Below are 25,318 nucleotides of genomic sequence, written 5' to 3'. Positions count from 1 at the left end.
ATCCCTGAACAGTTTGTGCTGAACACTGGGAAGTGCCGCAGGGAAAAAATGATACGAGTCTGCCCTTGCATCCCAGACCTGCTGCTGGTTGCTGTTGGAGGTGTTAAATTATACGTATATGAGATGCTGTTTGTCATGTCAAAGCCCTTGAGGTGCTGGAGCGAGTGGAGAGAAGGGAGCGGAGCTGGTGAGGGGCTGGAGCACAAGTGTGATGGAGCGGCTGAGGGACCTGGGGGGTTCAGCTGGAGAACAGGAGCTGAGGGGAGACCTTCTGATCTCTGAACTGCCTGAAAGGAGCTTGGAGCCAGGGGGGTCGGGCTCTGCTCCCCAGGAACAAGCGCCAGGAGCAGAGGAAACGGCCTCAAGTTGCGCCAGGGGAGGTTGAGGTTGGATGTGGGAACAATTTCTTCCCCAAAGGGCTGTGGGGCATTGGAACAGGCTGCCCAGGGCAGTGCTGGAGTCACCATCCCTGGAGGGCTGGACAGACGGACATGAGGTTCTCAGGACATGGGGCAGTGCCAGGGGTGGGTTAATGGTGACTGTGCCCATATCTGTGTGTGGAGGGCGAGATCATAAAACCCTCCAAGTGTGATGTGCCCACATCTGATGTGAGAGATGGGGGCACCTTGTCAGGCCACCCTGTGCTTGCGTGTCCACGTTTCAGCCCTGTGGGTCTGTTTTCCAGCCGCCGTTTGATGGGGTGAAGGGCAGCCCTGCGTGTTGGCTTCATGTCTAATGCTCTTCCAGGGAAAATCCTCATTCACGGAATGAGCCGCTGGATCATCCCTGCATAAATGGGGGGAAATGGCTGTTAACGATGGGTTTGTAGCCGGCTTGGATATTGCCCAGATCCCTTCCAGGACAAGATGATGACAGTGCACACGCGCAGCGTGTGTTATCCATGAAGTCCTTTTCCCAGGTGTGGAGCATCTTTGTGTACGCACAGCATCTTCCGCGTTAATAGGCTGCTGGTGTCTTAAATCAGCAAATTAATTGGGATATTTCCTGCCCCTGCATCCCCTCTCTGAAGCTACAAATCCGCCTTGCTGCTGCTGAAGATCTGCGATGCTGAGATATGTGGAGGTTAAATCGCAGATAAACCTTTGGGTTGCAAGGGGAGATGCACACGCTGTGCTTCCTCCTCAACTTGTGTCCAACTTTAGCGATTTTGTAACACGATTTTTTACTGTGATTCCTCCTCCCGAATGCAAGCGGCCCCGTTGCTAGGGGAGGGGGGAAAAACCTCAGGAACACTAATGTTCAGTGATCCAACACTGGAGATAGCATTGAGTCACTGCTGAAAGCCTCAGAGCAAAACAGATGTTCAGTTAATAGTGACTAAGTTAAAGGTACCAGATGAGCAAAGTTTTAACTAAACTATTTAATGTGCGGTTGCTAACTCAGACCGAGCGTGAGCAAACAAGGTGCAATGCAAAAATGGGCTTCTTTTCTGTCTTAAAGCTCCTGCATGTTTTTATTAAAACATTTTTCCATTTTTTTTTTCCTTTTTTTTAAATAGGTCTTTCCGGCTTGACTCATTCTGACTGTAGTTGTGACCTTTAGTCCTGGGTGGGAAGGTAGTTATTTTGTAAGGCACGAGAGCACTAGGGTGATGGGCTTTTGTTGCTGCCTCTGTCACCTCATTGCCTGACAAGTCACTTCTTTAGGAGCGTCCTGTGTCTGTGAGCTTGGACTCAATGATCCTTGTGGGTCCCTTCCAACTCAGGACATTCTATGTAGTTGGGGATAATGACACTTGCTCTCCAAACTAAGGAAACTGGACTTCATGAGTGCATCTGCTTAGCTTTGCTTTTGCGTTCGTGAACGAGTAGAAGACTTTGAATCTGAATGTGACTGTCGTACAGCTGTTAGATTTCGAGTAGGAGACCGTTTTTGAAGATATTATGTTCTTAAAAATGAATAAAATTAAGATCAGAACTGTGATTCCAGGAACTCTTTGGGCAGCCAACACTGGAAGCCCCTTGAGATGCTTCTGGTGTAGGTATTAGATTCCTGTTCCTTTGATCATTGCTGAGAAACCTGCAGTATTTTCTGACTGTTGGAAGCACAAGTGCCACTCGAATTGGAGCACAGGATTTAATGCTCAAAAAACAAATAAAAGGAAGGAATTACGTCCTGGTCGCTCTTCTCAGCAGCACGTGCCGTGCGAGCAATTCCGGGCTTCTTAAGTCCAGTGAATATCTGATATATCTGAAAAAGGACCGTGGCCAGAACTTCCCTCCAGGGTAAGTCCCCTAATCGCTCTGCTCTGTACTTTGGGGTGCAGTGACTTGCGTATTTGGCTGCTGAGCATCGTGGCATCGTCAGCGAAGGACAGAAAAGCCCGTGGGCTGCCCGGGCTGCTCTCCCTGGTGTGCTGAGCCCAAGCGGGAGCTGAAGCCAGGGCTCCGTCTTTTTTCTTCTTGACAAGTTCTAGATGGTTTCTATTAAGAAAAAAAAGCTCTTTGGATCTCGTCTGCGGGTGCCTCCCTTTGTAGGCTTTTTTTTCAAGAGCCTGGATGCCGAGCACTTAACCCTCCATCCTGCTTACGGGAAGTGGGACAGACAGCAAACCTTGTTGGCACCTTATTTCACTTAATTCCTGCATTTAATCATGCTTTTTCTTTTAAGAGAGTCTCTGCCAAAATCAAGAAGCTAAGAATTAAGATCATTATTGTGGCAATGGAAACAGTCGTGTTCCCACTCTGTGTGCAGTGGAGGAAAGAAAGGAGCAGCCTGGGTTTGATCGGGTCTCCTGGGACACACTGGCCTGCAGGAGTTAATTTTGCCCCCGGCTTCTCTGTCCGTGAGGAATCCATTTGTGCTGGAAGTAAATGGCAATTTCTTCCAGCGAGGATCAGCTTCACTGCTGGAGAAAGGGATGGATCTTTATCATCCATACAGCTGCTGCTCTCTGTGCCTTTTTTATTTGTTGCTCATCTAAACTAAACTCTTTGCTGATTAACTTGCCTGTATGATATCAGATTTCACAGGGACCTACAAGGATTTTTCTTGCTTGCGTGTGCTGTTTCCCTGCAATTTCTATCACTGCAGTAATCAAGCAGTAGCCATTGAGAAGACTGAGTAGATAAATGTGCAGATTCTCCAGGCAAGACTAAGTACAGGTAGGAGTTGGAGCAGCTCATCCTGGAAACCATGTTTGGGCAGCTCATTGATGAGAAAATCATCAGGAGTGGTCAGTGAGGGCAAGTCCTGCCTGATCAACTGGAGAAACTTCTATGATGAAGTCCCTGGGCTGGTAGACGAGAGGAGATCAGTGGATATTGTCCACCTGGGCTTCAGTAAGGCTTTAGACCTTGTCTCCCATGAGATCCTCATGGAGAAGCTGTCGATGTATGGATTGGGTGAACAGACAGTGATTTGGGTTGAAAACTGGTTGGATGGCTGGACCTGGAGGGTGGTGACCAGTGGCACAAAGTCTACTGGGAGGCCAGTGACTCGCCATGTACCCCCGGGGTCAATACTGGGGCCAGTCCTGTGTAACATCTTCATTAAGGATCTGGATGATGGGGCTGAGAGCACCCTCAGCCAGCTTACTGGTGACACCAAACTGGTTTCAGACTGAGAAGATCAGCTGATACTCCAGAGGGTTGTGCTGTCATCCAGTGGGACCTCAGCAGGCTGGAGAAATGGGCCAGCAGGGACCTCCTGATGTTCAACAAGGAGAAGGTCAAAGTCCTGGCCTTGGGAAGGAACAACCCAGGCACCAGTATGTACTGGGGGCACCCAGCTGGAGAACAGCTTGGCAGGAAAGGACCTGGGGGTCCTGGCAGACACCAAGGTGACCAGGAGCCAGCAAGGTGGCCTTGTCACAAAGAGGGACAGTGGTGTCCTGGGCTGCATTAGACAAAGCGTCACCAGCAGGTTGAGGGAGGTTGATCCTTCCCTCTGCCCAGCACTGGTGAGGCCACACCTGGAGCACTGGGTCCAGTGCTGGGCTCCCCAGTACAGGAGAGACACGGACAGACTGGAGAGAGTCCAGCCAAGGGCCATGAAGATGATTCAGGGCCTGGAGCTTCTCTGCTGTGAGGAAAGGCTGAGAGAGCTGGGACTGGTCAGCCTGGAGAAGGCTCAGGGGATCTCATCAACGTCCATACACACCTGACGGGAGGGTGCAGAGGGGATGGGGCCTCTTGCCAGTGGTGCCCAGTGACAATGGGCAACGGGCACAAACAGACATGGGAGGGTCCTCATGAACATGAGGAAACACTTTTTGACCGTGAGGGTGACCAAGCACTGGCACAGGTTGACCCAAGAGGTTGTGGAGTCTCCATCCTTGGAGATCTTCAAAAGCCGTCTGGATGTGGTCATGGGCAACAAGGTCTGGGTGGCCCTCGTCGATCAGGGGGTTGGACCAGATGATCTCCAAAGGTCCCGTCCCACCTCAACCACTCTGGGATTCTGAGCCGGGGAGGTTGAGGTTCTCAGGAGATCCAGGTGGGCTGAGCCCTCTGTAGGGGTCTGACTGTATATAAACACAGCTGGATTTTGGATCGTATAGCACTATAGGATCACATCTGCTTTGCTGTATAAATGTGAAATGTCTTAATAATTCTTCTCTTGCTGCCTTGGATTAATTTCTATCTTTATGCTGCGTGTTTTCTTTCGCTTGCTTCCTCCTTTCACCTTCCCAGATGTCTCCTCAGAGCAAACTTCCGTGACTCTTATTGTTCTGCTTGTTTTCGTTCTCCTTCTTGGGTACATGTATTATATTTTGGTTTAAGTGTGGTTCCCTAGAGCTCTACAAAATGCTCTTTCCCCGCTGCATTTTGAAGTATTAATTGCAAAAGAAAGGGGAGGAAGCCCCAATTCAGGTGCATTTCTCTTCCTGTATCTCTTTTGTCTTCTAAACGCGACTAAAGCCACAAGTAAATAACGCTAATTTTTGCAACCATCTGTGATCGCAGGACCAAGCTGTTTCAGAGTAGTGTTTTTAGTGCTTTATCTATTGAGGGGGGAAGAGAAACGCTCTTTGCATTAGCAACAACACCCCGTCTCCCACAAATCGCCGTCTGCGCTCCCATCCACCACGAAAACCCAAAGCAAACAAAGATCCGAGCAAAGGCAGGAAACGTTTTGGGTGTAATTGCCGGTAGATCTTTGCTTTCGCGATTACTGTTTTCACCCAAAAAGACAACCCAGCAGCGCTGCGGTTTACTCGCCTGGATTTATTTATTATGAGCTCTCGCTGGGTTCTTCATTTGACTTCTTTGGCAGCTCCATGAGTTTTAAAACGTCCTGGATGAGCGTCTCCTGGATAAAAACAGCCCATGGAGGAAGGGAAGGGGCTGGTGCTGGTATCACAACCTGGTTTTGGGGCTATTTTGGGAGCTGGAGGAAAAAAATCAAAATCAAACCTTGAATAATGGTCCAGAAAACTGTGATTTAGCATCAGCAGCTCGTCATGGCCGTGTATAGCAGCAGAATAAAACCATAACTGCTTATCTTTAATGTGTCCAAATTACCTACTTGAAGTACCATATTGGAGATACGAGAGTCTAGAAGATAAATAGGACTTGTCTGGGGAGGGAATATTAAATAATCGACCCATATCTGTATTGGGGGGGGGGAAAGATCTTCCATTTCTAATCTGAGGAACTGATTTATCTGCCTGAGAAATTGTTTTTCTGCCCCATGTGTTGCGTTTGTTGGTCCGTCAGGAATCAGGGCTTGCCTGGGTAGATGGTGTGAAACACTCACTGCTCAGCAATCCTGTACATTCTGCAACTCGTGTTATGTGTAAATTGCTGCAATATTGATCCTGTTTCCATAATTCTTTTAAAATTAAGCTTCTTAAAAAGCTTCAGCATTTCTGGTCTCGTAGGCTCCTATAGCGTGAAATGCGCAGGTATTTTTCCTCTGTACCCCACTCTGTAAGTAAATGATACTTCTCTGAGCTTCCTCCACGTATTCTCCAATTCTAACGTGTAATATTCCTGTTATAAATAACTCCTCTATTGAATCCTCGAAGCAGATGCTGCCTACATTTGTATATTATATCCAAGTTGAGGTCTGACAGCTTGGTGCATAGTCCTGCCCTCTTGGGAGCAAGAAATTGAGATGGCAACAGGGAAAATATCCATGCCCCTATATGTAACCCCTATTTCCCTATAGCTAATCCCTCTATAGCTAACCCATTTTCCCTATATCTAATCTCCTTTTCTGAATATAGAGCGACGGTGCGCGTCTCCTCGCAACCCGCAGGAGGCCGGAGAAGTGGCAGACAGATGTGCAAAGGATTATTATATTTGATCAGGCTTTGAAATGGGCTGGAGACAAAGCCCTTGGTGTTTACTGGGCCATTAAACATTTATTAGCCTCTCTTGGTAACACTGTAAATAAGAGCTCTGATTAGAGGGGAGGGGTTTAGCTGTTGACTATTGCACTGATTTTTGGAGATGGAGAAGCAGGTCGTGGAGTTTTTAAGAGGTTGATTTGGGGGAACATCTGCCCAGCTGTTTTGAAGAGATTGGGCAGAGGAGCTGGCCCAGCCCACGTCGTCTTTATCGGGAGGAAATGCTGAAATCTTGGGAAGTGGGAGAATTTAAACAACAATGAAAAAACAAAAAGATTCGGGCACGAGTCGGGAGTTAATCTATCCCTGCCCTTCCGAACAAAAGTCCTTCCTGCCCTCAGGCCAGAATGGCTTTTGGGTCTGGATTTAATTAGATTTGAAAGAGGTTTCTTGCCTATTCCCCCCAAAGCCCCCGCACACATGCCAGGCTCGCCGAGACTGTGGGTTTTCCTTCTTATTTCCATCATTAGGCTTTTATTTCCTTTTCACCCCCTCCCCAAACTTTAACGGGCGATGAACGGCATCACCGCAAGGCTCAGACTTTTCCAGCGGGGTCTTGGCTGCAGCACCTGGTTTGCGATGAGGGTTTTGAAAGGCGGAATATGACGGGATTACTGTATCGCTGGGAGGCCGCAGCCCGGCGATCCGCACCGCAGGCAGTCCCTCTGAAGTCAATGAGATTGCAAAGCGTGTAAATCAGGCTGGAATTCGGCATTTTCCTCGAAAAGCGGGGGATATTTGTTTTACTTGCATATAAATGGCTTCTAATAAGACTCTCTAGACACGACCGATCCTTCTCATCACACCGTCGCTCCTTGCAGCCCCAAAGTTACTCTTGGCATCCTTTCATGGGGAATATCGGTGTTTGCTGCCGGGCTTGCTGGGAATGACTCAGGAGGGAGCGCGTCCTCGGGACCCGCGGTGTGAACGGAGAAAGGAGACGGGCTTGTTCTCACACTCTCCTCATTTTTGAGCCTCTGCCGTGTTCCTGTTCCACCGTTTCGACCTCGTCAGGCTGTGGGATAATTAGAAGGAGCCTGTTTGGCTACAAAGCCAGGTTGCCGCGAGCAAGCCCGGCTTATTCCTTGGGGAATGCAAATCGATGGAGTGGGCGACCAAGGAGCGTTGCTGCACCACGGGGGAGAAGATGCTCTGCTGCTCCTTCCCCGTGTCTGCAGAATATATCTCCTTTCTACAATGTAAAATAAATAGGATCTATTCTGCTGCCTGGGTGGTTTGGGTGCTGTGCACAGTTTACTCCCCATGTGTGAGGGCTTGAATGCTCTAATAAAGCATTATAATAATGAAATTGGCTTTTCACTTGCTCCAGTTGAGGGGATTGTTAATTTTGGCTGTGGTGTTCTAGCAGCATAGGTGGTTTTAGCTATTCCAGACTTGCTTTATGAAAATATATCTTGCCTGTTTATGTGCTGTGCGGCATGTGGGGAGCGCAGCGAGCGTTGGTTGAAAACGGCATCTAAAAACTGGAAGGAGTCCTACAGAAAGTAACCGAGAAACTGAATATATTTAATTGAATAATTGAGAAAATAACCGGGTCCCATTGAGCTGGTTGCCAAGGCAGTAATTCACTCATCTCTCCCCCAGCCTGATGAAATAGTTATTGTTTTCCTCTCCTCTTTACCAACGTACCCACAGCTCCGGAAGAGCCGCTCGGCGCTCTCGCCGATGCTCCAACTGATCTGGCCCTAATTCCAGCTCAGAGCCGTTTTGGGGAGGGGTGCGGAGCTTTGGAGGCACCTTTCACTGGGTCAGGATGTAAAACCTGGCACAGCCGGAGAACTCTCCAGCTTTAGGCCAAGTCATATATGCCCTTGTTGTCCTCTCTGCAAAACACAGCAGTTTAAGACTATGTTTCTTGTTTATTTTCTATTAGCAGACTGTGTAGCTTTGGATTACTCCTATGCTATGATCTTATCTCTTCTCAACCACCTCCATGCCTTCTACAGGCTGCGGTACCTGCAGCTCTGCCTGGAATACCTTGATAAACTCATTTCATATGCATTAGCAGCTGGGATAATCTCAGTTATATGGGACAGTCCAGTTCATCCACAACAAAATTCAAGCAGTTAGGGCAATAAAACGTTTTACTTCATAGGGCTGATCTGTGAAACGACTCGCTCGTCTTGGCACAAGCCATTAACTGGGTGGTTTTTATCTCTTACAGGGCGCATCGAGAATAATCGTCAGCCTTAATAAGGATTGATTGTGTACTGCCCATCATCGTCCTGGTTTGATATTAATCAGAAGAAGCTTTGACCATCACGTTGGGGAGGTGAACAGTTGCATGGGCAGCCCTTTTAAGGTACAGTAGAAACATAAATTAGATCTTAATAAGCGCGGTCATGCTGGACTGGAGGGTTGCCTTTGTTTTGGCGCAAACTTTCAGGAATCTGCTCTTGTCTGTTTACTTGAAAGAATCATTTTTGAAACTTGTGTTGCGAGACGTGTAGAGTTTGGATGTCAATATTTGCACTATTTTGAAGAGGGGTTTTCTTAAGGCTGGTTTTTTCTTGGTTGTACAAACTGGTGTTAGACTGAAATACACTGACCTCTGCTGCTGCCTTGGCACAGATGGGCTCATAACTCTGGCGTGAGTGATTTATTAAGGAGGAAAGGAAGGTCACAGAGTAAGAATGAAGGTTATGGAGTAAGAAAGAACGTTACTGAGGACGTCAGTGAATTAAAAATCAACATCCAGCAGGGAGTTTGTGGGAAGTTGTTCCGGTCAAAAAGTTCTTCCCCTGGTCTGACTTGAGGAAAAGATTGTAAGATTTCTTGTTCTGTATTTCAAAGGAGTCATTCCAACCAAAATGCGTTTGGTGCTAGGGTGGTGTTGCTAGAACAGCAAACTGAGATGTGTGCGTGAAACCCGGTGACGTGAAACAAGCTCTTCTTTTAAAGCATTTCTAGTTGCTGTGGCTTTCGCAGGTTCCCTCTGCCTGCAGATGAAATTTGTGTGTGTGGTTTGCTGTTTCCCCCGAGCTCGCACGCAGGGTCCTGCTGACACTGCAGACGCTTCAGGCTGCACCGGTTTATGGTTTCCTGCAAAAACTCTTTGAACCCTTTGCAAAGCCGGTGCGACACCTCCGTGCCAAACCGAAGCCGCTCGTAACTTTTACGGGTGACTAAATGCTTCCCTTGGAATTTGTGAGATACTTAGCAGTGAGTCTCAGGTCTGTGCATGGGCTTAACTCAGTTTCATGTTGTGTTTTGCTGGATGGGTTTTTTAGTCTGCTTGGCTCGCTTTTGGATTTGACCTCTTTTTGAGGACAAGAGCTGAATGAATCCCACTAATTCACAGGGAAGAGGCCAACTGTCCTAGAAAGACTTTATCCTTGGTCCATGCTGATCCCAGAAAAGGTTTAAGTTCAATCAAGCAATAGTCGGAGATACAGAAGAAATTTCCCTACGATACACACTGTAAACATGAATAACATAAACTCTGTTTAATATTCAGGTTTTGCTGGCATAAGAAAAGCCATTTTAAAGGTTGAATATATGCAGATGTCTACCAAAATAACCCAAGTCCTATCGTAATCCAGTGTGTATGTAGGACAAAGATGCTACTGCACACTGAGTAGCTTTCTCAAAAAACACCTATAGTCTGGATGCGCCTATCAAGGCTTCTTGGCAATTTGGGTTGGGAGCCGGCAATTCAGCAGCCAGTTGGGATCCTAAATCCGCTGGGATCTGTGGGATGTGTGAACTCACCCGGAGAGCGGCCGCTCGCAGTGTAAATGATCTCGACAAAATTGCTTCTGTCCAAGTGGTTGGTTTTGCATGATGTAGCCAGATGTGGATGTGATGCTGACAGCTGGAGCAAAATAGCCCAACGGCGCTTTCCTTCTTCAGCAAAATCCCTTTGGAACGAGACAGTCGGGTCCACGGCTGAGGTCATGGGACTTGTTTTGTCATAGAATAGTTTGGGTTGATGGGACCTTCAAAGCTCATCCAGTCCAACCCCTGCAATGAACAGGGACATCTTCACCCAGATCAGGTTGCTTTTATTGGCTACGGGAAAGGCGTTTTGGGCTGAGTGTGTTTTTCTCTCTAAAACTGTGGTTATAAAATAGCCAATGCAAGTTTGAGCACCCTTTGATGCTTTTATGGGTTTCTTGATAAAGCGTTTCATTCTCCATCACTGATTGATTCATGTTAGAGCTCAAAAGCATTCAGATTTGGATTATGTGGGAGAAAATGAACGCGTGAAGTCTGTACAAAGCCACCCACTCAGCTGGATCGCCAGATCGCTGGGCTTTGTTTTCTCTGGTCACATTCACTTGTCACAAGTTACCGTCCCCTTTTTGTCAGCCATTTTAGCAATGTCACACATTTATTCCAGCTCAGCCTTAGTAGGGGGTATGATGCCAGCAGACCAGGTTAGAAGACATCAAAGGTTAGATCTAAAACCCCAATTACTGCTGAAAAGGTTCTGTTTGTGTAACTGGAACCCTTGGGATCGCAGACATCATAGCGCTCCCACGTCTGGTGGCTCCTCTGAGAAGAGGTTGCAATGGTCAGAAATCAAACTGGCTGAACTGGAAACACAGCACAGGGGAAAGAGGGTGAGAGGTAGAAAAATCATAGAACAGTTTGGGTTGAAGGGACCTTCAAAACCCGTCCAGTGCCCCCCCTGCTGTGAGCAGGGACATCTTCACCAGCTCAGGTTGCTCAGAGCCCCGTCCAGCCTGGCCTGGGATGTCTCAGGGATGGTTCATCCACCACCTCTCTGGACAACCTGGGCCAGGCTCTCACCACCCTCAGGGACAACAATTCCTTCCTCATGTCCAGCCTGAATCTTCCTCCTTTAGTTTAAAACCATCACCCCTTGTCCTGTCACTACAGGCCCTGCTGAAAAGCCTGTCCCATCTTTCTATGGGTCCTGTTTAAGTCCAGAAGGGCCACAATAAGGTCTCCCTGGAGCTTCTCTTCTCCAGCTGAACACCCAACTCTCTCAGCCTGTCCTCCCAGCAGAGCTGTTCCACAAAAGCTCCACTGACACCACTCACCGCCTCTCCGAAAGAGCAGGAGTGGGAGTCCAGCCTTTTCTCACCAGGGATGGTTGCTCTGGCTCATTCCTGCCTGATCTTCCAGGGCTTTGGTGTCTGGCCCAGCTCCCCGTACCGGACAGGACAGTTTCACCAACCCACGGTTGGGTCAGCCCGGGTTTTTCCACCCTAATTATTTTCACGATCCCAGCCGGTTTATGGGAGGTGTAGTGGGGAAGTGTCCTCGTTGAGGTGCAAAACTTGCAATGGGAACAAGGATGAGCTCTTTTCCCCAAGCCTTAGGCCACCAGGCCTGCCTTAGGCCAGGCGTTAAGAACACCCTACTGTTTCAGCGCTCGGCCAGCAGTGAAGGATGTGCCGTGGGGGCGGCTTCCTAGGAAATTCAGCGTTTCCAGATCTGCCGAGAAGCCGCCGCTGTGTGCAGCAGGTCGGAAGCTGCGCCGTCGGGATTGCTGCCAGGAGACGGTTCTTGGAAACTCTTCAACACGCGGTGCGAGCAGCGGGGCGGGAGGTCTGGATTTGAACTCTAGATGATAAAACCACGGAGGTTTTGGCAGGGCTGGATGGTAGGATGCCTTTGCTTGGCCTTTCTCGTGGGGGTGTAGAGGTGAACCCCTGCCTGGGCTGGCTCAGAAGCTTCCATCTGACTTTGTAGGAAGCTGAAGTTTCCGCTGAATAGGAAACTTTTTGGGGAGTGTAACAACTGTGTGTTATTGGATGGAATTCTCCAACCCTTTGGCTACACCCAGCCTATTTTTCTGAATCAAACTAGCGCTGAAACAACCCTGCAGGGTCATTAATTCTTTTTAAAGCTGACTTTCTTCTTCCATGTTCATCTTCCCTGACGTCTGGTCTTGCTGCTCACGTTACCTCTTGGCCTGTAAGAGGAAAGGGTAGTGGAGGTCATTTGTGACTCACTGAGACCCTTGATTGACTAAAAACACCTTTTCTTTCTGATAAATCTCAGTTTGGGCGGAAGAGAAAAGGAGGGAATAGATATATAATCTCTGATTAAATCCACCATCAGTTTCTTCCGTAGGAATCCATATGCACTGCTGCAGTGGAAGTAACACCGATCGTTATTGTTTGCTGTAAAATTCACCCAAAATACTCTCAGTTCTCCATCACATAGGGATTTAGGGGCTCACAGCGCAGGGCAAGACACAGAGGGAGGAGGGAGAACTCGTTTGCTGCAGTTCCTGGAGGCAAGTTAAGTATTCTTGTTTTGGGGTGTATGATCACACACATGGCAGCAATGTTGGGGTTTGGTTTCTGCTGCCCCAAGAGATGGGGGGGCATTCAGAATCATAGAATCACAGCATCATTTCAGTTGGAAGAGACACTCAGGATCATCAAGTCCAACCATAACCCAACTCCAGCACTAACCCGTGTCCCTGAGAACCTCGTTTAAATGCCTTTTAAACCCCTCCAGGGCTGGTGACTCCAGCACTGCCTGGGCAGCCTGTTCCAATGCCCCACAGCCCTTTCCAGGAAATTATTCCTTTCCTAATATCCAATCTAAACCTCCCCTGGCACAACTTGAGGCCGTTTCCTCTCATCCTATCACTTGGGAGAAGAGACCAACCCCCTCGACGCTCCAACCTCCTTTCAGGCAGTTGTAGACTGTGATAAGGTCTCCCCTCACCCTCCTATTTTCAAAGCTGAACAGCCCCAATAAATTGAAAATTAAGAATAAACGGAAAACGTCGGAGCTGTGGCTGGAGCCTGGAGTGGCAATCAGTCTTTAACTCAGGTCTGACTTTCCTCAGTCTTTTTTTCTGTGTAGTTTCCCCATCACTTTCTTTGAATCCTGTCATTTTATTTTTCAGAAAACTTTAAAATTTGTGGAGAAGGGAGGAAAATCTCACTGCAAGGGCTGTGTCAGCATCTATTCTTTAAATCCCTGGGAGAGCAGTTTGTCAGAAAACTGTGGGGAGAGCTGAGCCTAACAGAGCCAAGCTGAGCTTGAATGCTCCCTTGCTTTAAGCTCATCCGTATCAGCAAGGTACGGTAGGAGCAGAAATCCTTTTATTGGTGATAAGGATAAGGAGAATTTCCCAAAGTTCAGGCTTCCTCCCTGTGTTTTTTCTCCGACGAGGCCCTGAGAAAAGCAGATACGCTGGGAAGCTGGAAACTCCAGACAAGCCCGTGCACGCAGGGGTGTGCGTACCCACATGCAGGTACACGGAGCGCTCTCCCAAGTAGCCCAGAACCTGAGAAAACCGAGATAAAATCAAGAGACAATTGAAGTTAATTATACTTCCAGGGCAATTGGAGATGGGTTGAAATCTTGTGGGGTTTCTGAGCCCTCACGCTGCAATTTGGGGCTGAGCATGGGGAGGGAGGTTTGGTTGCTGTGGTCATTGGGGCTTGATTGGGACTGTTTGCTGGTGGCAGACCATGGTGGCTTTTGGGCTGTGGATGGCACAGATGTCACCGCCAAAACCCAATTATCTTCTCGTTGCAAATTCTTCTTTATGTCACTTGGCTCCTTTCATGGTGGAGGGAGCCAACCCTTGTTCTTCAAACTGCACAGCACAGCTTTGGATTCAATAGAAGTTTTGGCTGTAGATTAAAAAACAACAACAAGTAAAAAGCATTTTGAGATGTGGCTGAACTTGGTTGTTCTTTCTCCACCCACATAGTTTCCCTTTCTTTGCATCCTTACCAAACTCTGGCCTGAGTTTTGTGTTTCGGGCGATGGGGAGGTCACTAGCCTGACTTTGAACTCCATTAACTTCTCCAAAGAGCCTTCAAAAAAAGCCACATTCCAAGAAGTTTTGGATATCTCTGGTTTACAAAGGAACTGGGATATGACTGAACTCCTAGAAATGCCAGATATTGGACATTCGGGCATTTATAGGTGAGCTGATGTTGAGCAGCTGAATTACAAATCCATTGTGAGGGTTAAAAGCCTGAGAAACAAAAGGAAGAGCTTTGCTTTAGCTGTAGAAGAACTAAAATCTTTAGGGACCAAGCAATGGGAGCACACAAAACACACAAAACTGTGTGGAAAGGTATTTCTTGCCATCTCATTTTCCCCATCCTGTGAATTTAGGCCAAGAAGTGCTCTAGTAACTTCAGAATTTTGCCTGGCGTGACCTTTGGGTCTACAAGCACGTCGTAGCAAAGCACCATCAAACACGTCCTTATGGGACACTGCGCTTCGTGGTTTTTGGTATGTCCACGTGTTTGTCCAGAACTGTTCTCCACCAGCAGAAGGACGCGGTACGATTAACAAAATAACACATCCTTATTTTTATTCACTTAAGATGGAAGATCTTTGTTCACAGAATCGTGCATAAAACAAGATGGTGCCTCATAGCGAGTATTAAGGAAATAATAATAATAACAAGAAGAAGAAGAAGAAGAAGAAGAAGAAGAAGAAGAAGAAGAAGACGAAGAAGTTGTCTTTGGAATGGTCTTTCCCTCTGGCACTCAGGCTCCTCAGTCAGTAATTCGAAGGAGGTTTTGTGGGAAGGGGAGATGAGATACAAGAGTTGCTATGACTCCCCCAAAGGTGAAAACTTCTAAAGCCAGTACCCAACCACTAATCTTTTGAATTCCAGCTCAGCACTTCACTGTGAGATCATTATTCTGTTTAATTAATCTGCGCGATGCCTCTGAAGCCTCCAAAGCCATAATGCTACATATGCCTTAAAAAAACCTGCTGCAAGTCCTTGTTTGAGTCTCTAGGAACCATTTGCTGTCCCCAACACCTTTTTGCTTGAACTTTGCCTATAAGGAACTATCCCCAAACCTTGGGTGGTCGTACTCTGATCTGATCACCAGGGCTGAGATATTGCTCGTGTTCATTGGGGAACATTGTTTTCCATAGAGTTCTTGGTGCAAAAATTGGCTAAAATACTAATGTTTGATAGGTGTGGGTACAGTGGTAGTGTTGATAATGTCATTCATAGTTTTCATTTAACGGTGAGTAAAGTGTCGTGTTCTTAAGTTTAATTTTCTAAAGACAGGAGAGCGGTGATAGGACCCACTCTGCATTTATCAGCCCCTCCGCCCCAAGGAACCTTTTGCACCGACTGAGCAATTTCAGCCACATTTGAGAAACTTCAGAGTCTCCAAATCTTGCAAGTCCCATGAAAACTGAGCAGCAAGGAGGTTGACTGGAGAGCTGATAAGACTTCAAGGCTTGATGAAAAATCTCACTGCGTAAATTTGCTTCTTAGCTACTCCGGATTTGATTTGTAGGGTGATGCCAACTCCCCGGTTGACGTCATGGTGTTACCAAAGCCTCATGTGTGACAGTCGCTTCACCCCTCTGCCGCATTAACCTCTGTTTCGTGCACGGGTGACTTCATCTCTCACGCCGCCTCTTTCACAGGCATTAGCAGATTTACCGGCAGCACCTCGCGCATCTAAATGCCGTCAGCGCCCCGAGACTGCGGCTTATCTAACGTGTCACGTTGCAAACTGTGAAACTGGAGATTCGGCCCCACTTTAAAGGGCCGTAAGCGGCAGAACTAATGCAGCTCAGCATACTGATGAGGGAGGTATTTATCGTTAAGTGTTGAGTCGTGTTCAGCTTCATCCTTGAAACCGTTCTGGGAGGTTCGTTTTCTCAGGCTGAGCTTTGCGGGGTCCTTGGGAAACAACCAGCTGAAGGACGACTGGGAGCAGCAGGAGAAAAAAGCCCAACTCACCGATTTTCAGGGAAATGGCCCAGAAAATGAAATACTCTGTACAATTTATAGAAGACCTTAAGTAAGGAAGGGGAAGGGATTGATGTAGAAATGATTGTTCTTTTTGGGGAGAATGGGAAGATGAAACCTAACAAGAGATGTAAGCCGGCAGGTTATCATGAGGATAAAAGTGAGATGCCAACAGCTTACAGTATCACTTGGGGGCATCCAAAACATTGGTATTTTCATTTTGGAGAACCCCTTATCACTGTCTGTTTGGGTCACTGTCATCTCTTAATTCGGGCTGGACATGAGGAAGAAATTGTTGTCCCTGAGGGTGGTGAGAGCCTGGCCCAGGCTGGCCAGAGAGGTGGTAGATGAACCATCCCTGGAGACATCCCAGGCCAGGCTGGACGGGGCTCTGAGCAACCTGAGCTGGTGAAGATGTCCCTGCTCAGGGCAGGTGGGCATGGGGGAGCTGGGAAGGTCCCTTCCAACCCAAACCATGCCACAATTCTTTGAATTTTAACTGGAAAATAGCAATAGGAGTGACAGTGTCGCTTTTAACCTTCTCTGTGCTCAGTCAAATAGCATTTAGAGCTAAAGCTGGTTTTGGTGTTACCTGGAGACACGGAATAGAGATTGAGGTCAAAGGCTGTTTTGTAACAAAAGGACTTCAAAAACCAGCGGGTTTGTGAGGTACCACATCATCAGGGGCTCATTGGAAGGGGCGTATCACTTACTCCTCAAATTTATAACCCGGCAAGTTTAAATTCTCTGCCTAGAAAGGGCTGGGTCTCTTTAGCTTGGAGGACACTGAGGGGTGACCTCATTCATGTTTACAAATACATGAAGGGTGAGTGTCAGGAGGATGGAGCCAGGCTCTTCTCGGTGACAACCAATGACAGGACAAGGGGCAATGGGTACAAACTGGAACACAAAAGGTTCCACTTAAATTTGAGAAGAAACTTGTTCCTGGTGAGGGTGGCAGAGCCTGGCCCAGGCTGCCCAGGGGGGTTGTGGAGTCTCCTTCTCTGCAGACATTCCAACCCGCCTGGACACCTTCCTGTGTAACCTCATCTGGGTGTTCCTGCTCCATGGGGGGATTGCACTGGATGAGCTTTCCAGGGCCCTTCCAACCCATGACATTCTGGGATTCTGTGAGGATGGATTCAACCAGGAGGGGAAAACGCCGCCTGTCCAAGCGGGTGTGGTGGTTTCTGTGAATCTGAGTAATTTCACCCCAGCCCCTGGAGACTGGCTGGGTTTGGATTGCAAACCTCCGAATTATGTGTGATGTAATAGCCGAGTTACTCACAACCAAAACGATCTCCTGAATATCTGTCCTCCTGACTTGGATGGAAACCTCCAAGAGCAAAGATGGTTTTTGTTTAGATGCCCTGAAATTCGCATCAAAAACCCCAAACGCGCCAATTCGGCTCTAATTACTTGATGTCTCCACATCTAACTTGCAATATCCCCGGGATGATCTCCATTTGTTTCCACCACGAACGTGAAATTCCAGCTGAACCGCACGGTGCAGAACTGGTGTCAACTGGGAACCCCAAGAATTTTTAAAGGGAAATTACAGCAAACAAGGGAAACCAACTTCCAAATCTAAATCCTCCGCGAGCACAATACAATTATAGCAGTTTTCCCGGGTCAGGAAACAAACTCTGCGACTGCTGTATTCCTGTGTGTGATATTTCTGACACACAATGTTATCTCTGTAATTGTTGCGTGTGCTTTTATGTAGCGCAATTAGGGTGGGGCTGGGGTTAATGGGGATGTTAATCGTTTTCACGTTCCTAATTTAGGCTCTGAATGCTGCCGTTTCAGTACAGAATGAATAACAAAAATTATTCATGCTATTGTGCTGCTGTCACATCTGTGGTGTAGGGAGATGGCTTCAGCTCAGCCTAAATCAGCCAAGATCACCCAGGCCTTGGATTTACCCACTGAAAAGCTCAGTTGATTGAGCTTTGGTGTCTTCTCCTGCTGGTACCACATTGAAAAGTCCTGCTGGAAGGCAGGAGGGCTCTGCAGAGGGATCTGGAGAGACTGGAACAATGGGCTGATTCCAATGGGATGAAGTTCAACAAGGCCAAGTGGCGGGTCCTGCACTTTGGCCACAACAACCCCCTGCAGCGCTCCAGGCTGGGCACAGAGTGGCTGGAGAGCAGTCAGGCAGAAAGGGACCTGGGGGGACTAATGGACAGAAGGTCAACGTGAGCCAACAGTGTGCCCAGGTGGCCAAGAAGGCCAATGGTATCCTGTCCTGTATCCAAACCAGCGTGGTCAGCAGGACAAGGGCAGTGATCCTTCCCCTGTACTCTGCATCGGGGAGGCCACACCTGGAGTGTTGTGTTCAGTTCTGGGCCCCTCAGTTCAGGAAAGAGATTGAAGTGCTGGAGCGGGTCCAGAGAAGAGCAACACGACTGGTGAAGGGACTTGAACACAAGCCCTATGGGGAGAGGCTGAGGGAGCTGGGCTTGTTTAGTCTGGAGAAGAGGAGGCTTAGAGCTGAGCTCAGCACTCTCTAGAACTACCTGAAGGGCAGTTCTAGCCAGGTGGGGATTGGTCTCTTCTCCCAGGCAGTCAGCAATAGGACAAGGGGCCATGGGCTTCAACTCTGCCAGGGGAAATTGAGGCTGGAGATTAGAAAGCAATTCTGTGCAGAGAGAGTGGTCAGGCATTGGAATGGCTGCCCAGGGAGGTGCTGGACTCACCGGCCCTGGTGGTTTTTAAACTGAGATTGGCCATGGCACTTAGTGCCATGATCTAGTCAATGGACTGGAGTTGGACCAAGGGTTGGACTGGATGATCTCTGAGGTCTTTTCCAACCCAGTCAATTCTGTGTGTGATTCTGCGTGAAGATCTTCATGGATGGAAAAACCAAACCCTGCCCTTCAAGAGCAGCTGTTTGTATCGCCATCCACCCAGCCGAGCTTCTGCTGAGGCACAGGAACTATTTACCGTGTATTTGTTCAGAGAAACTCGCCTCTGACATAGTGACTTCAATTCCCCTGGATTTCTCATTTCTCAAATGAATTCTGGAAATGCAGGTGTGTGGTTATAGGGCTTTTTTTCTTCCCCACTAACTTCCATGAGTTACGACGCGTCTACCTACAGGTTTTATACAAAATACCCATCTCAAAATATATAAAAAAGTAATAAAAAACCCCCACTATGACCCCAAAACCCCTCAACTTGTTTTGTTTAGTGACCACTCCTAAATTACTTTTGCTCGCCAGACTTGTGGAATAGGCTCCCGTACATTCTGAGTATCACTTGAGGGTTACAGCCGAATGAAAGATGCAAAAAATAGAGGAGATTTGCTTTAAAAAAATTATGTCTGCAGTGTCTAGTGAGAGGTGAGAATTCCTGCATCTCCAGGGTAAGGTCCTGCTGCTGTGCTGGGTCCCATGGGACCTGTAGCATAACGTGCCGGAGGGCACGTTAAAATACTGGGCTCCTCAGCTTCCTAACAGGTTGAAATGCACCAGTTTTAAGTGAAAAAGATATGAAGTGCTGGTTTCTTTTTCTAGAAACTGCAATGTTGCAACCATCCTCGGGTAGTTACAGAAGAAACACACACAAACATTTTGCCAAGGACCAAACTTCTTTTTTATTGTGATGTGATCAGTTCACAAATAAAAAGCTTCTTTGCTAAAGCCCATTTGATTTTCACAGAATCCCAGAATGTCAGGGGTTGAAGGGCCCTGGAAAGCTCATCCAGTGCAATCCCCCCATGGAGCAGGAACACCCAGATGAGGTTACACAGGAAGGTGTCCAGGCGGGTTGGAATGTCTGCACAGAAGGAGACTCCACAACCCCCCTGGGCAGCCTGGGCCAGGCTCTGCCACCCTCACCAGGAACAAGTTTCTTCTCATATTTAAGTGGAACCTCCTGTGTTCCAGTTTGAACCCATTACCGCTTGTCCTGCCATTGGTTGTCACCAAGAAGAGCCTGGCTCCATCCTCCTGACACTCCCCCTTTCCATATTGATCCCCATGAATGAGTCCCCCCTCAGTGTCCTCTTGTCCAGCTCCAGAGCCCCAGCTCCCTCAGCCTTTCCTCACACGGGAGATGCTCCACTCCCTTCAGCATCTTGGTGGCTGCGCTGGACTCTCTCCAGCAGTTCCCTGTCCTGCTGGAACTGAGGGGCCACAACTGGACACAAGATTCCAGGTGTGGTCTCCCCAGGGCAGAGCAGAGGGGCAGGAGAACCTCTCTGACCTACTGACCACCCCCTTCTAACCCACCCCAGGTACCATTGGCTTCCTGGCCACAAGGGCCCAGTGCTGGCTCATGGTCACCCTGCTGTCCCCAGGACCCCCAGGTCCCTTTCCCCTACACTGTTCTCTTTTGCTGCAACCAACCCAAAGGAATCACAAGGCTGGCTTAATTTTATATGAAAAAGAACCTTCTGCGAGTGCTCATCGTGTATTATTTCCTTAGTTCATGACTCCGAGTCTTTCACAAAACTGAGAAGCATCCCATGGGGCCGCAGCCGTCCTGCGCTGCTGGATTGAATGACTTAAGTGTCTTTTTTTGGTCTGATTTGTGACTGTAGCTTGAATTTATTGCCTCCTCTGTAAACCACAGATATGTTTGTTATTCTCAATTACATGGTAGGAAAAAAAAAAGGAGCTTTATTTGGATTTTTAAGTCATTCTTTCTCTTCGCCTCGGTGTTTATTGCAAGGAAATCCTTTCGTGAGGATGCGCGATGGGCAGTGGGGCCATAAGGCCGAGGAAATAAAAGAATTAAGATGTTATGGCTTCACTGAGGGTGGTGAATCCAACCTTCACCCAACTCCACTTTGTACATTGAATATTTTGAAATTGTGGCTTTTCATTGTTTTTTTAGCTTAGAAACTCTCCTATCACAAATTTAAACTACTTACACAAGTTGGACAGCATGGTCTGATGATGGTCACCACCTGCGCATCATTCAGCGCCAACCCTGCTTGTTTCTCATTTAACGCAACTTTACAAGGTTTACACTGGAGTTTTCCTGCCTGTTGAACGGTACCTCTGTTCTACCGAACCCACATCGGGTAGATCTGGTTTCTCATCTGTCAACCTCTTAGAGAAGCAAAAAACTCCGTGTTACCTGGGTGGTTTCCATAAGCTTCGATAAAAGGTTATTCGGTGTCCAAAAAGTCTCAGAATTGTGGGGTTTTTTACCCAAAAAAGCTTTGTTCTTGTAGAATTCTGTCCTGAAGATCGTAGCTAATGACCACAGCCTTGTGAATGTTTTCATGAATATTTTAATACATTTAAAAACGTAGCCCCGTGGTTGTGTTCCTGTAATTCCTGAGTGAAAAGAACATGTGCCGACATGAACCCCGGTGGCAATGGGGAAGGCTTGAGTGGGAGAAAATGAACTTATCTCTTCATCAGTATTATATCAGCTCAATCACAATATTTTGATTAGGAAAATGATTGCACTGTGCTCCCAAAGAGCTGCCACGCGCTTTCTGTGTTTCTGTCATCTGGAATTGTTTGGGAAAGGGTGAACACGGCATAGCTTAGAAATACAAAACCTGTAAGACTTCATGAGGAATCATGGATCATCTTATAAAAACTTCATCATCTGCTTTAAATCCTTTTTATTTCTCCAACCTGAGTGCCAGGGAGGAAGCCGGGAGCTCTTTGCTTTGCAGTGGTACCGGTGCCTGGGGCTTGTTCAGCCACTTTTCGTGTAGGAGAGGACGAGTTGTGAGCAGGGTCCAAGGGATCAGAAGGTCCAGGCTGGGATCATAGAATTGTAGAACAGTTTGGGTTGAAGGGACCTTCCCAGCTCCCCCAGTGCCCCCCCTGCCATGAGCAGGGACATCTTCACCAGCTCAGGTTGCTCAGAGCCCCGTCCAGCCTGGCCTGGGATGTCTCCAGGGATGGTTCATCCACCACCTCTCTGCCCAACCTGGGCCAGGCTCTCACCACCCTCAGGGACAACAATTTCTTCCTCATGTCCGGCCTGAATCTCCCTCTTTTAGTTTAAAACCGCCACCTCTTGTCCCATCACAACAGGCCCTGCTCAAAAGTCTGTCCCCATCTTTCTTATTGTCCCCTTTTAAGTCCAGAAAGGCCATGATAAGGTCTCCCCAGAGCTTCCCTTCTCCAGCTGAACACCCCAACTCTCTCAGCCTGTCCTCCCAGCAGAGCTGTTCCAGCCTCGGGTCATTCCTGTGGCTCCTCTGGCCCCTCTCCAGCAGGTCCATGTGTGTCCTGTGCTGAGGACCCAGAGCTGGACCAGCACTGCAGGGGGGTCTCACCAGAGCGGAGCAGAGGGGCAGAATCCCCACGGTCACACTTCTCATGAGGCTTCCCAGCCACCCCTGTGTGTCCTCACCGCATCTTCTTCCTCATGGCAGCACCTGTCCAGCTCTGCTCAGAGCAGCACGTGGTTGAAAGTAGAGAAAAACAGTTTCTCCAGCCTCTGGAGATGGAGACGGTGACAGCTGATGTGCACAGCGGATCGTGACACCGTCCCCCCGGCCTCGCTGGTGACCACAGACAAGTCTTTCTCCCTGCTGCTGCCGTTTAAAATTGAGAATAAAAGGCGTTATCTTAAAAAAAAGAAGTTCTGAAGGCAACGCTTGGCGTAGCTCTGCCTGTTCGAGGTGGTGATATTACATCTCTCCGAGCTCTCTGTACTCCCGATGCCCTTAGATCTTCTCGTCCTCTGAAGTCTGAAGGCTTTTGTGCAGCGTTTAGCGAAGGACTGATCAGCTGAAGGAAAAGAGAAACCCTTTGCTCATCAAACAGCTGGAAAAGGAATCGGGTTTAGCATACATTGAGAGATTTATGCAGTGGTGTGGTGGCGTCGCTGGGAAAATTCACGGGGACCTCAAAGATAATGGGAACAGGAGCGTTGAGAAGCAGCAGAAGGGTTGTATTGAAATAAAAGTGTTGCCTTTTTTTGGGGATATTAGAGAAAACTGTGTGTGCAGAAGCGGTGGTAGAGTGTATGTGCCTGTATCTGGAAAGCTTCTAATAGGTTTCACCAAATATTTTCACAGTGAATCGAGATCGCGGGGCAGATAAAACGATAGAGCTCACAAGATACCCAGAGGTTCCCTCTCAAAGGGCGATGAACTGGATTTCTGAGCAGCCATGGGGGAGTTCTCAGGGAGCCGAAGCGATAAATCCAGGATTAGTGCTCGGATGTTTGCTGATGGTGAACAGAGATGCGCACCGGCAGCTGGAAAAGCTGCGAGCGCCGTCGCTGGATACGGCGCAAATATCCATAAATTGTTTAAATAAATAAAGTCAAACAAACCTTCGGTGCTTGAGCTAGTTCTGCAGGCAGAAGAGGCGGAGATGCCAAAATTGGGAGGAGCTTTGATACCCGGCGATGAAAAGCTGTTTCCTGAGTCGGAGACTGGAAAGACGGATCATGTAGGTCGGACTAACCCGGGGCCGCTGGCGTTCCCGCTGCCAACTGCGTTCTCCCTTTTCGCCGGGCGATATTTATTGTTTCGCTGGGGTTATAACTTCCTCGTTGGCACACGGGGGTGGGAGGGGGAAGGAAATGACACTCGCTTTCTTCGCAGGACGTTCCGAAGATGTGCAGATGAAAAGCTTGGCTGTAAGAGCCAGGTGTTACCGGAGACGTTAGAAATAGAGAAACAAAATCACCCTTGCAGGTACGTGAGGCGCAGTAACCTGAAACCTGGCACTCGGGGTGCGGCACAGCAAGATTGCAACCCGGCCAGTTTTGCTTTGGAACGTAACACACGGTAGAAAAGGGCCTGTTAATCTGTTCTGCGCGCTCCCAAGCTGTGCGTGGTGTCGAAGGTAACTCGGCTTTGTTTGCACCGTTCCCTCCAGAGCCTTATTTCCCTTCACACAGTTGTAATCAGGCAGGAAACGGGGTGGTTTTTTGTCTGCTGAACCAGCCTGTGTTTCTCAACAGCGAAACCTCCCTCCTTGTTTTCTCTCCGGACCCCGCTGGGAAGGTCTCCAGCTCCTCTCCCCCCACACTTGTCTGTAAAATTCCTCCGGAGCTCTATCGAGACGAAGCTTTTGATCACCGAGCATCACTTGGCTCACACGATGCTCCTCGGAGTTTTTCTACCTCACACGCCCCTAAAAACCAAGCGCCCTCACCTGCTTTATTTTCATATCATTGTACAAAATGTGGCTCGTCACACCCACCAGCTTCCTTTTAGTTTTTACCCAGCGCTGGACTCTGGGTTCTTTGAATAAAGCGTTTTCTGCTGGGCCATGGCAGCGACAGCCTTTCCTCCTGGCATGACCAGACTCTCAATGTGACATTCAGAGCTGTAAAACCCTCCCTGACAAAGGCTGGTGTTGTCCACATAGCAGCATAAATAATTGAGATTTCTTGTTTTTACAAGAAGAATAACATCTCCCTGGGCTGGTCAGGGAGGTGATGGGCTGTTTGTGATGAGAGGGGAACCTCAGAAAAGGGTGACATGAAAAGTAGGGGATTTGGGTTCTTATCCAGAAGGTTTTCAACATCGTGGCACTAGGATGGCTCTTAAACGAGGTGTCGGGACGTCTGTTCTCTTGTATACCCATTTGTATACAGAATAAAATAATTCTATAATGCATTTTTTGGTGTTTGTAGCATGACAGGTTGGCCTTGTGGCAGACGCTTTAATTGCTGATGGGAAACCTGGGATACCTTGGAGAAGAGGAGACTGAGAGGTGACCTCATTCATGGGGATCAATATGGAAAGGGGGAGTGTCAGGAGGATGGAGCCAGGCTCTTCTGGGTGACAACCAATGGTAGGACAAGGGGTAATGGGTTCAAACTGGAACACAAGAGGTTCCACTTAAATTTGAGAAGAAACTTCTTCCTCACTTCCTCACTGGCCCAGGCTGCCCAGGGAGGTTGTGGAGTCTCCTTCTCTGCAGACATTCCAACCCGCCTGGACACCTTCCTGTGTAACCTCATCTGGGTGTTCCTGCTCCATGGGGGGATTGCACTGGATGAGCTTTCCAGGGCCCTTCCAACCCCTGACATTCTGGGATTCTGTGAAGATGAACTCATGGGGTGTTTTGGGTGTTGAGATCTCAGCAGGTCTCCAGTCCAACCTTCTGCTCCGAACAGGGTCACCTGGGAGACTGGACCAGACTCCTGAGGGCTTGATCACAGAATCCCAGATGAGGTTACACAGGAAGGTGTCCAGGCGGGTTGGAATGTCTGCACAGAAGGAGACTCCACAACCTCCCTGGGCAGCCTGGGCCAGGCTCTGCCACCCTCACCCCCAACAAGTTTCTTCTCAAATTTAAGTGGAACCTCCTGTGTTCCAGTTTGAACCCATTGCCCCTTGTCTTGTCACTGGTTGT

General features: G+C 48.2%; 1 protein-coding gene across 6 annotated transcripts in view; it reads left to right on the top strand.

The window, feature by feature from the left end:
* Nucleotides 1-25,318, top strand: part of PTPRA (protein tyrosine phosphatase receptor type A) — a 130,125-nt gene that overhangs the window by 18,090 nt on the left and 86,717 nt on the right. For 4 of the 6 annotated variants that reach the window (XM_065060213.1, XM_065060217.1, XM_065060215.1 and 1 more), the window contains exon 2: nucleotides 8,502-8,639. Coding sequence is in view for 1 of the 6 variants with exons in the window: in XM_065060217.1 (XP_064916289.1) it covers nucleotides 8,622-8,639 (18 nt within the window). In the remaining 5 variants the exon portion in view is untranslated. Of the gene's footprint in view, nucleotides 1-8,501; nucleotides 8,640-23,558; nucleotides 23,647-25,318 lie in introns of those variants that run through there. The other 2 variants (XM_065060219.1, XM_065060216.1) reach the window with 2 other exon arrangements.

This window comes from Columba livia, chromosome 4 (assembly GCF_036013475.1).
Source record: "Columba livia isolate bColLiv1 breed racing homer chromosome 4, bColLiv1.pat.W.v2, whole genome shotgun sequence".
In the NCBI taxonomy this organism is placed as follows: domain Eukaryota; kingdom Metazoa; phylum Chordata; class Aves; order Columbiformes; family Columbidae; genus Columba; species Columba livia.
The sequence above is the reverse complement of the archived record's forward strand: the minus strand, read 5'-3'. Positions and strand labels throughout refer to the sequence as shown.